At 39.4% G+C, this 12,260-nt stretch overlaps 1 protein-coding gene across 2 annotated transcripts in view; it reads right to left on the bottom strand.

The window, feature by feature from the left end:
• LOC129268156 (N-acetylglucosamine-1-phosphotransferase subunits alpha/beta-like) overlaps window positions 1–12,260 on the bottom strand; it is a 40,757-nt gene that overhangs the window by 11,009 nt on the left and 17,488 nt on the right. For both annotated transcript variants that reach the window (XM_054905740.2, XM_054905739.2), the window contains exons 11-21: window positions 12,062–12,193; window positions 10,999–11,169; window positions 9,846–9,969; window positions 9,042–9,104; window positions 8,179–8,234; window positions 7,702–7,816; window positions 6,169–6,377; window positions 5,025–5,197; window positions 4,411–4,532; window positions 1,317–3,877; window positions 452–648 (exon numbers count right to left, since the gene is read on the bottom strand). In XM_054905740.2, the coding sequence (XP_054761715.2) occupies window positions 452–648; window positions 1,317–3,877; window positions 4,411–4,532; window positions 5,025–5,197; window positions 6,169–6,377; window positions 7,702–7,816; window positions 8,179–8,234; window positions 9,042–9,104; window positions 9,846–9,969; window positions 10,999–11,169; window positions 12,062–12,193 (3,923 nt within the window). The remainder of the gene's footprint in view (window positions 1–451; window positions 649–1,316; window positions 3,878–4,410; window positions 4,533–5,024; window positions 5,198–6,168; window positions 6,378–7,701; window positions 7,817–8,178; window positions 8,235–9,041; window positions 9,105–9,845; window positions 9,970–10,998; window positions 11,170–12,061; window positions 12,194–12,260) is intronic.

Genomic DNA, 12,260 nt, shown 5'->3' with positions numbered 1-12,260 from the left:
TTCATACATTCATCATTATCTTGACCATTCAGTATGCTCATCTTTGTTTACAAAGGATGTTGTGCAAATATTTTGTCAGAAAAATTATGACGATGGATTTCCATTTAGTTGAGGTTGATCAGGGTCCCGTCTAACAAAGAGTTACATGTACAATTGTTCCGATCAACCTCAATTCTATGGAAATCCATAATTGTCAAAATATTTTCTACAGGAAATTTGAACAATGTCCTTTGCAAGTAAAGAGCAGCACACTGAATTTTCAAGAAAACAATAAATGTAGGAATAAACATCATACTGTAGTTAGAAAATGATCGGAACAAACATGTAAAATACATGTGGACGTTGCTGGCGTTCCATATTTGTGGTTGATTGGATCAATCGCAACTCTTTGTAAGACAGGATCCTGATAGATCATAAATCTTTGTACGATGGGTCCCTGGTCTTGACTTACTCAGCCTGTAGATCGTTCATGATGCCGACATCCACCATGTGAGGCATGTGGGCGGGCACCTTCCTGGCCTGGTAACCAAACTTCTTGTTGAAGAGCTTGTTGACATGCCTTAGAGAATCCCCAAAGGTGTCCAGAAGACGGCGTTGGGTACCACTCTGCGCTGAGTACTGCTCCATCCTGTCCTGCTGCTCAAGAAGCTAAGAAATAAAAGATAGACATTGCAGAAAAATCAGTTTAAAGTGTGTTGTCTCTCATAGACTGGTTTATAAAGAGCTTGTTTTGAAATAAAAATCAAGAATAAATTAGACAATGCAGCAAAATCGGTTTAAAGGAGGGGTGAACGGACCAACAATATCTGTGGTCTCTCCTTGATTACGTTTTATAAAGAGCTAGTCTTAACCATGAAATATAATATAATTTTGAGATAAAAATTAATACAAAAAATATATATATAATAAATAACAGAAAGTTGGCTTTCACTGTAACTAGTTTGCCAGACTCTAAATATGAATAGCAATGGAATATGTACATTATGGCACCCTCTGTGGTGTTGACTATTTGAATTCCATCCCTCCCTTCCCCTTAAGGATTTCATTATTTTTTCATACTTTATTATTCTGTTTTATCAAATCTATTTCATTCTTTTATTATATAATGCTTTATTTCCACCCTACTTCGAGTGCATCATGTTTGCATTTTTGAACTCGTATACCTTACCGTATACACCTATATGTTCAGACTGTCAGTGTGTCATCTCATTTCAAAAAGCTGATATAAGGATATTTTTTATCATTCCATGGCATGTTTCATGGTGTGGCCATGACAACAGATTTTTTTTTTTTTGAAACAGTAGGCCAAAACATACCTTGGTGAGATTATTGAAGCTGTCAGTCCGTTCCCACGGCAAGAAGCTGCTCTTCCGATCCTGATCTTTCTTCTGCCTCAAGGCGGCATCCTCAGCAAGGTCATTCTCCTCTTGGGGAAACACAGGATGTTCTGGCATACCGCCAATCCATTTCTGTAGCTCATGATCAGCAGTGACATCCTGCTTACTGGTGATATCTGCAGGGACTACTTTCTTCTGTAGCTCATGATCCAGGAAACCACTTGTGATTCTCATCACAACCTGCTTGGCCTTCGTGACCCAGGAAGATTTGATCTTGAGAACATCCCTAGGATCTTTAAAGTGAAGGACACCTGGGTCAGTAGCACTGTCTAGAGACACCTTCTCTTTGTCTGTGAGAGATAGAAGTTTCCTGAAGCCTCTGTCATTCCTTCTGACATCCCCTGCATCATCTGGAGGGTTCCGATCATCCTCAAAGTCAACTTCGGCAGCATCTGGAATCTGGAATGGAAAGTTGTTCTGTTCCTTCAATAGATTCCCAACGTTGTCGTTGTTGTCCATGAAGTCATTCTCATTTCCTGGCTTCAAGTCTAGGCCATCCTTGTTCTGCAACTGATCTGGTTCTTGCACTTGCCTGTCTTTGGTTTCCTCCCCATTGATGCCATTCTGGATTTCGATTATCGGTTGTGCATCATTGTCACGATGCAAGTCGACAGGTGGTTCCAAATCGTCCACTTTTCTGACCTGCTGGTTAGGATCGATACCTCTTCTAAATCCTCTGTTCATGTCATTCTGGTCTATGACAGGTTGATCCAAGTCAGCTGGCTTACCTAGTGGATTGTCTAAATCATCCATCGGTTCAAGATCTTGACCAACACCTGCCAGCGGTTTAGCATCAAATACTACCTTCTGTTTCTGCCCTCCAACTGGTTGCTTTGCATAATCTTCTTTTCCCATTGGTTGATTCAGATGGCCTTGCCCTGCTATCACATCAGGTATTCCCTGGTTAATCTGGTTTCCTTTTTGTTCCTCAAACTTGTCTGCAAAATGTTTGTACTTTTCTCTTGTCTCTTCCAGTTTGGGGTCTTGCTTTTTAATATTAATACCATGTTGAAGACCAAGCGGATTATCATCGCCAAGGTTCTTGAGACCACCATTGATCCCGCCCACCTTTCCAACATCTTGCTCCTCCAGTGGCCTTCCAGGTTGGTGACCTTGACCACCTTGATTCTGCTCAAAGGGCACTACTGGTTGCCCCAGATTAAGATCCTGTCTTAGTTGGTTATCATGCATTTCACCTTGATGAAGTCCTTGCCCCACTTTTTCACCAGTATTTGCATCAGCTCCTCTTAGTTCATGCCCTTGGCCACCAAGATCTGGACCTCCAACAGCTGGACCCTGTCCTAGACCATTCGCTACAGGAGCCTGTAGTCCTTGCAGAGGATTGCCGGGTTCTTGTTGCCTTTGTTGTCCAGGTTGAATACCCTGTCCAAAACCCCCATGAGCTTTGTATCCAGGTTGAGCAACCTGTCCCTGATTTACAGTTTTCCCTGATTTATATATGTTGGCTCCAAATAAATCATTATCAAAAGCATCAGCTTCCTTTCTCAAGGCTCCATCATCACCAACTGCCTTAGCAATATCTCCAAAGTTCTGACCACCTGCCGCATGATGTACATTCTGCAAACCAGGCTGCCCATTAGGGTTGAATCCTTGTTGAATCCCTGCAAAGGTGTTACCTTGAGGAACTTGTCCAGCAGCTTTTCCCAGTATCTGCTGCTGAGCATTATTAAGAACCGGGTTCTGTCCTCTGGGAAATCTATCTTGAAATATTCCTTGTTGAGGTTGGTTCCTAAAAACCTGATTGTCTTGTGGCTGTCCTGGCATTTGTCCTGGCAGCTGTCTGAGGACTCCATCATTTTGCTGCACTGGAGCTTGTCCAAGAGGCAGCTGCCCCAATCCCAACCCTCCATTTTGTGCTTCTCCTAGCTGTCCAACTGGTACCGGGCCATTTCCTGCTTGCAATCCCTGACCCATCTGCTGATCGATAAATTGTCCTTGTACTTGTCCAAAGCCTTGTCCTACAGCTCCTTGTTGTTGAATATGTTGACCCTGTCCAAGGTCTTGTTGCCTTGGTATTTGGCCAACATCTGTGTCTTTGAAGACTTGACCTTGTCCCAACTGCTTTCCTGCAAGTCCATTCCCCACCTGATCCCTGAAACCTTGCCCACCCTGTCCAAACTGTGGAATAACCTGCTGATTGAACACTCCTTGACCATGCTGTCCAGGTTGTCCACCAAATGCTCCCTGAGCCCGTTCTCCCCCAATAACTTGTCCCTGCACCTGTACCTGCCCTTGTCCTTGACCTCCACCTAGACCTAATCCTTGACCTTGTCCAGGTCGTTGAACAATGTCAGGGACCCTTCCCAGTCCGGCATCGGTATCAATGATGGGTTGTTTGCCACCTGCTTTGTGAAGGCCTTGGGCCACTTCTCTCCTGCGCTTGGTGTACTCCTGTGAAAGCAAGTACTGGGCAAGTATCTGGGATCTGATGCGGTCATGCCCCCTCTTGGTAATATCACCTGTATAAAATGAAAAAAAAAAAACACAAAAACACAAGATTCAGTTTAACAGTTTCCATAGATTCATTGATAGTCGACTTGCCTTCCTTCTCTCTTTTATTTGTTCCTACTTGTCTTTCTTTTTCTTTTTCTTTTTGAAGGTTCATCTTTGTTTTGCTTTGTTTTATTTTTAGGAGGTAAGTATAATGTCAAAGAAGGAATTCACTTATCAGACAGAGACTAGTATTCAATACAGTCAAAAATTTCTCAAGAAATGCTTGACTATATAAAGGGGAGTTTCACAAAGATTAGAGTACCAAAAAGTTGCATTTAAATTCCCAGTTGCATGTGGTATGAACCTCAGAGGACACATGCTTCGGCTTATCAATCAATGAGATATATTGTACCCATCGGTACTTAACTCTTTGTAAGACACACCCAGACCATCCCCCCCCCCTGTAAATCAAATCAAATCTGCAGTAGAGATAATCTAAGAAAACAGTTCTACAAATTGAGCAGTTTTGAAGAAATCACGTTTGATAGTATCATCTTACCATCCTCCAGCTGCTTGGATAATTCTTTCAGCTGACTTGCGATATCATCAGTGAGTTCTTCTTCCTTTGGCTCAAAAGATATAGAGATGTCTTTCTCTCTGGCTAAAGGTAACTTTGGGCCTCTAAAATATGAAATAAAGTAGATGAGTTGGTTAAATGTTGTATAGCTTAACCAGATTGCTGTTAAAGAGAGAATGAACATCCTCAACCTGAAAACCATAACCCAAAGTTAAAGATTGATCATTTATGTTCATGATTTTTCATACAATGTGGTTAATGGACTCACTCGACGGGTATTCCTTGCTTCTGTTGCTTGCCTCTCTTTGTTATTTTCTGTTATTTTTGTGTCCCGTTAGAAACGGTACTCATTTTTGTTGCAACTATAAAGGATATGCAATCGAGTCAAGTTATACTCCGAGTCTTGAGTGTTTTTCCTCTTCTAATACAACTTGAGGATCATCATCAAGCACAAAAATTCATGTCAAAAGGACGTCAAATGTTGTCAAGATGTCCTGTACAACACAAAATGGAATCCCCCTCTTTACAAAAAAATATGTTTTAAGATTTCTGCTATGCATTTTGTTTCAGCGCCTTATTCCTCATGATAATCTCACCTCCTTCCTTCAGAAATGTCCTCAAACTCAAAGACCGGTTCTTCCTCCTCCTTCCTCTTCTCCTCCTCATCGGTCTTGCCGTCTTCTTTTGCTCCCTCCGGTTGCTTCAACGCAAGCAGCTCTTGATCCAGGTTCTCATTCTCTTTGGTGTTCACCGTCACATTGAATGTTACCTGGGGAGCATTTCATGAAACAAAAAGTCACAGAATTTACAGTTATAAGCAACTGAAATCCTTGCATCTGATAGGCTCAGAGCAAATTAGTCAGTGGAAATTATTGACATGATGCTTTGTGAAACACTCACCTGGGGGAGCATTTCATGCAAGAGATAGTGATTTTCAAAGACAACTATTATAAGCTACTGTAATCCTTGCATCTGATTGGCTCAAAGCACATTAGTCAGTGAAAATTATTGACAAGATGCTTCATGAAACACTATCCTAGTGAGCATTTCATGAAACAAGTAGTCTGTGATTTTTTAATGACAACTGTTATAAGCCACTGAAATCCTTGCATGATAGGCTCAGAGCAAATCAGTCAGTGGAAATCATTTGACAAGATGTTATGTGAAACAGTCTCCTGTGGGACCATTTCATGCAAGAAATAGTCCGTGATTTTCAGTGAAAACTGTTATAAGCTACTGAAATCCTTGCATCTGATTGGCCAAGAACAAAGTAGTCAGTGAAAATCACTGACAAAATGGTATTTTATGGAAGTTATATCACATTATGCATGGGCGGGGGAACTGCTCGCAAAGTCAAAATTTACCATAAGAAATCATGGGAGTTGCATATGAACTATTTTATGAAGTCAGCATCACAAGTAATCTTTCATTCATAGAAACACTGTGATGGTAAACTCTATATTGAGTAGAAAATATGCAGAAGATTGTATATAAAAGAATTGGATTCATTATTATCATTTTTTGTATTTGCCATGAAATAGGTTATAATTTTTTTTCTCTGGAATAATAAGGAAAGAAAAAGAATTTTTTTTAATAACTTGTAGCCCCATTATTACATCTTTGGTGGATTTCTAGCATTTCTTCAACAATATGTTTCTTTTCTATTCTCTTTCTGAATTGAGCAAGACCAACTTTAAATCTGGGTGAAATTCCCGTTTAATTATCTACTGAATTACTTACATTGAGTGGGCTGTCATCTTTAGTCTTGCCGGAAAGGTGAAAGGTCAATACACTTTCTGACATGTTCTTGTAAAGAAGAAGGTGAATTGTTTTGAACTTCTGTGCGATGGTAGCAGTACGGACGATATCACGATTGTCGTATTTCCCCTCAGTGATCGTTGATCCCTCACCAAATATTGGGGTCGCGTTGAAGTACACCACCAATAGGCCTGATGGGGAATCATGGAGAAGATTTTGATAACAATAAATAATACAACAGACTTCTTATGACACATCTCATAATTAGATGCCCAAGTCGTTTCAGAGCAAATTAAAGCCCCCTCCCATACGGTCCCAAGACATTTGTCCTGGCGGCAATTGCTCCACTGTAAATTTGACACACTAATGGAATAACCAACTTCAACCCTAGATTTAACACTATACCCTATCCCAAACCTTACCCTACACCTCACCTAACATAAAACCCTATTGCAACCCTAACCCTATATCTTTGACGAAATAAAGCCCAAAGCAATTGTCGTGTCACCCCCAATATATTACATGTTCAAACTTTCACAACGAATGAATAAGTGGAGGACTGTCAAAACACAATCTTATACAGGTATGATTGAAGTTATCAATGAAAATTTGCTGTGCTAAAGTGAAGGCCCTATCCCCAATTATCGTGGTCTAGTGGTTACGACTCTCGTCTTTCAATCAGAGGGACGTGGGTTCGAATCCAAGCCATGGCATTTTACCTTCAGCAGAAATTTACCCACATTGTGCTGCACTCAACCCAGGTGAGGTGAATGGGTATCCGGTAGGTTTTATTCCTTGAATGTTTTAGCACCTATATGGCGGCTCAGCTACAGCTGCGGTAATATTATAATACCAAGTATCAAGCGCAGTTGAGTATATGCAATTGTAGTAGCTGCACTATATAAATGGACCATATTATTATTATTCAATGTTCAGTATTTAAATTAATGAATTTATGAACCGTTATTTAAATATGTGGTATCACTATAAACAGCTAAAAATTAAATGAAACATAATGTCATGTGGCAATGATGATAAAGATAAGGAAATTTTGTTTTTAACTGGTTAATTTTCAGTCTTTAGTGAATCTGATTGTTTTATGTATTTATTTCTCACTGGTCTGCCAGCATTTTCACTATATATGAAGTGAGCCAATTTATTTTATAAGGATTTACAGAAAGTAATAATAATAATAGGCATTTATATAGCACCATCTACATGTATCTAGAAATAATATATTCCGAGGCGCATTATTATTATTATCATTATTATCATTACCCTGTCTTTAGCTCGAGCTGCCTTTCAGCACTCAGTGCATTCAAGGAATTAATCCTGCCGGGTAGCCATTCACCTCACCTGGGTTGAGTGCAGCACAATGTGGGTAAATTTCTTGCTGAAAGAAAACATGCCATCTGGGATTTGAACCCACGTCCCTCTGATTGAAAGACGTGAGTCGTAACCACTAGACCACGGTGCCCCAAAAGAGGAAGCAGTATTAGAAGAGGAAGTACTTACCTCTTGGGAGAGTGATTTGCATTCCAGATCCTGTGATGAGTACGGAGTAGATGGAATGAAGGTTGGTCTTCCCACAATCACCGGCATCAAAACCACATTGGGGTACATTACACGCCTGATGGACAGGTTGAAAACAAAAGGATATAATTGAGTAACAACAATGATGATAAACAGTAATTAAGATAACAATAAAATAACAAGAGAGTGCCCTTACAGAAATTAGATACAGTGTGTAACCATATTAGAAATGAGGGTACATTACATGCCTGATGGAAGGGTTGGAGAGAAAGACAGTAACAATTTAACTGAAAATGATAATAAGAAGAGAAAGAGGAACAACAGGAAGAGGAGAAGGAGAAGAAGAAGAAGAGGAAGAAGAAGAAGAATGAGGATAGGGAGGAGGAGGAGAACCAGAACAAGAAGAAGAAACAAAAAGAGAAAAGAATGAATAAAAAAGAAGGATATAAGGATACTGACCTGATCACAGTATTTGTCAGCTATCCATCCATTTGCACAACCAGTATTACAGTACACTGCAAATTAAACATAACATTCAATAATATCAATATTTTTATACAGAGCCTGAATTAATATCATGCTTGCTACTAAGGTTACAGTTACAGTATAAATCAGTCCACTGATTTGAATTAATGAAGCCACTGTTTATAATAATCAATTTACATAAATAGTTGGCTCATTAATACACTATCCTTAAGTGACAGGCTTAAATTAATCAAACTGTGATAAAAGCACCCATTGAATATTGGAAGCTTCCTCAATATATGTGTTGATTTAAACATGATCAATGTATGGAATGTGCATAGATTTATTCATTGGGGCCTTTATGTCTTTGTGAATGTGCAATTTGAACACATTGAATCAAATCATATTTGGGTATCGCTAAAGTCCATCATTTAAAATGTTCTTTCTTGCTTCTGTAAAATGGTTGGTGTAGCATACTTTCTTAGTATGAATAAAGCATACTAATTCATATCCAATCAAAACAAATCAAATCAAAATCATATCATATCAAATCAAATTAAATCAATTCATATCCAATCAAATCAAATCATATCCAATCAAAACAAATCAAATCAAATCATATCCAATCAAATCAAATCAAATCAATTCATATCCAATCAAAACAAATCATATCAAATCATATTAAATCATGTCAAATTAATTTATATCCAATAAAATCTCATCAAATTAAGAAAAATCAAATCAAATCAAATCAGATCAGATCAGATCAGATAAAATATCCTATCAAATCAAAACAAATCAAAACAAATCAAACCAAACCAAACCAAACCAAATCATGAACATCTACCGTTACTCACTTTGTTCCATATTGGTACCGCCTCCCATGCCACCTCCGATAGCAGGTCCCTGGGCCGATACACCTGGGGACAGAAAGAGGCAGTATAATAATCATACAGCTTACATAGCCCTTCACACTTACTTCAGCAGAAGTCTCCATATGCTCCACAATGATGCATCGTAATAACCAAGACCTTAGCAAAGCAGCTCTGACATGCAATGCGTTTCAAGGAACAAATTTCTTCCAGGTCCCTATGTACCTCACCTGTTTGTTTTGTTTTTATCATTTTACAAATCTAATCAGTTGCAGTGACTCTATCGAAAAATAAGACTCAATGATAATTAGACTAAGGGGGTGTTGCAATGGAATATATGCAATCAATTGCAAATATTCTGTTGCAATCAATTGCAAATATTCTGTTGCAATTTTACTATTAAAAGATCAATTTCAGCTGTACCAAATCAAATTACAATCTTTGTTGCAAGAAGGAGATAGCAACCAATCACAAATTTACAATTAATTACAAGACATATGATTGATTTAGGCACCAAAAATAGGCTTGCAATTGATCACAAGTTTCTTGCAATGCCCCATAAGTGAGAATTAGACCAATTGCAGTGTAGACCAAATGGTAATTAGACCAAATGGGTTTAGTCCATGTAGTATCATAATATCTGAAAACTAGACCAACCGCTTGTGAACCAAGTAAATATAAACCTTTTGTACAGCCAGAGAGTAGAATGATGCAGGTGTAAATGAGATGTCAGGTGACCATTCTCAATGTCACATGACCAATATCCATGTCAGGTGACCATTTACTTACCTTTGCAGTCGCCTCCATCCCATTCACATTCTGAATTATTGCAAGCTTTGTCACAATAATTATCCTTGATCCATGATGATGGACACCCCTCAGCACAATTTGGAACAGGCCAAGTCAAATACACCTAGTAAAACAATTGATTCAAAGTCAAATTCATATTCAACAATTTCTAACAGAAGAGATTTTTTTTTAAATCATTTCATGAAGAAATTTGGCAATGATTTTTACTAATGTGTTATTAACTACTGAAAATCCTTTCATCCGGGTCAAATTTCATAAAATCAAATGCACAAATTCTATAACAAATTTACTTTCAGTCAATCAGATTGAAGGATGTCAGTAGCTTTTAGCCGTTATTGCAAATTTGTCATGATAACAAGTTTTATGAGATGGAGTCCTGATTTGCTCAGGAAATATTGTCAGTGAAATCCACTGGCAAAACTCACTACAACCCTCACCATCATCATCACCATCCCCACCATCACAATCATAATTACCACCACCACACTACCACTCCACCATCACTACCAACAACATCATTATCACCATAGCCAACACCACCACCATCATCACCACCACCACCACCATCACCAACATCATCACCACCATCACCAACATCATCACCACCATCATCTTCATCATCACCACCATAACCACCACCACTACCACCATCACCATAGCCAACACCACCACCATCACAACAGCCACCACCACCATCACCAACATCATCATCATCATCACCACCACCATCACCGCCACCAAAACCACCACCATCACTAAAACTATAACCCCCATTGCCCCCACCACTACCATCACAACTATGACTACAAACATCTCCACCACTATCACCACAGCCACTATCACCACCATCACAATCATAATTACCACCACCACACTACCACTCTACCACCACTACCATCACCATAGCCAACACCACCACCATCATCACAACAGCCACCACCACCACCGCCATTGCCCAACATCATCACCACCACCACCATCACTAAAACTATAACCCCCATTGCCCCCACCACTTCCATCACAACTATGACTACAAACATCTCCACCACTATCACCACACCCACCGCCACCATCACCACCATTACCATAACCACCACCAAAACCACCAACACCATCCACATTCCATCATTACCTTCTGCCCCGAAGCATGTGTATAGAAATCATCCGGCCAGATATCCTTTCCAAACATCGTGTCGTCATTGAGGTAAATGAATTTCTTGGAGAGTCCTGGTATTCGATGCAGATGGGATTCAATTGCGGGAGAGCTGAAGGTTGGTAGGTGGGACTTGTTTACGAATATCTCCTGTGCATGATAAAAAAATTATAGGGAAGGTACTTACATTGAATTTGTATTGAAAAATAGTGGATTTTCTTGATAATCTATAGGAAAATATGGAAAAACTTTGCGTGCTATAAATAACTGGAAATTAATCCACATACATAATACAAGATGCATTATTGATTTACAAAGCATGTACTGCCAGCATTAAAGAGAAAATGAATGGCTACGATTGCATACAATATAATACATACAATTGCACGAAAATGTGTCCTTGGCACACTAACGGTTAAAGGTAAATGCCAGTTGTGGTTGCGATCAGAAAATGAGTTCGAACAGAATCGAATAACATGAACCACAAATAGTTAATAATGTATAAATAAAAATTTGTGCCAAATAATTCTGGCAGAAAGTGTGAAATTGCTGAAAAATTGACAAAATGTTATTTCAGACAGATGTTGGGTCTTTTTCCAAGCAGTAATCATACACTGTTCCACAATTGCTTTATCTGTGTTGGTGATTTTCATCCTCTGCCCTACGGGTCATGCTAAAAGGCAAGTAAGCACCACCTAAAGTCCGCGCTGAGGCTAAGCCCACTTTCTTTTCTCACAACGTTTTTGCAAAGAAGGCTAACCCCACCTATAATATAAAAAGATAATGCCTTGCAAAATAGGAGGGTTAGTCAAGCAGTCGCGGTGCTAACAGTGATATTTTGGGTTACGAGTCGCTAGTGGGAAAGAAACCCGGCCAAGCCAAAGGACGATCCTCCATGCATGCCCGAGGGGCAATGGAGCCAGCTTACATGTATGGCACCAAGGAAATACCCAGGGGTGTGCTACACTCCCCATAACTCATTTGCACCTGTGCATTATTTGCACTATATTCCTATATCCAGCAAGTGCACTATGGTACTTACATCATGAGAAACAATAATCAATCTCGGATTGTCCAGGTTCAACCATGACGGTATCTGTCCGTTAGTGACAACATACACACGGCGTATCCAGGGGGCGTGTTTCTCCAACGAACGGAGCGAGTATCGCAATTCCTGTAATCAAAATAATAAAATAAAACATTTGTTTGAAACAGAATAAGAGCCCAAAACCTGATATTTA

The sequence above is a fragment of the Lytechinus pictus genome, chromosome 9 (genome assembly GCF_037042905.1).
Source record: "Lytechinus pictus isolate F3 Inbred chromosome 9, Lp3.0, whole genome shotgun sequence".
In the NCBI taxonomy this organism is placed as follows: domain Eukaryota; kingdom Metazoa; phylum Echinodermata; class Echinoidea; order Temnopleuroida; family Toxopneustidae; genus Lytechinus; species Lytechinus pictus.
Note: the sequence above shows the minus strand (reverse complement) of the source record. Positions and strands in the feature narration are given on the sequence as shown.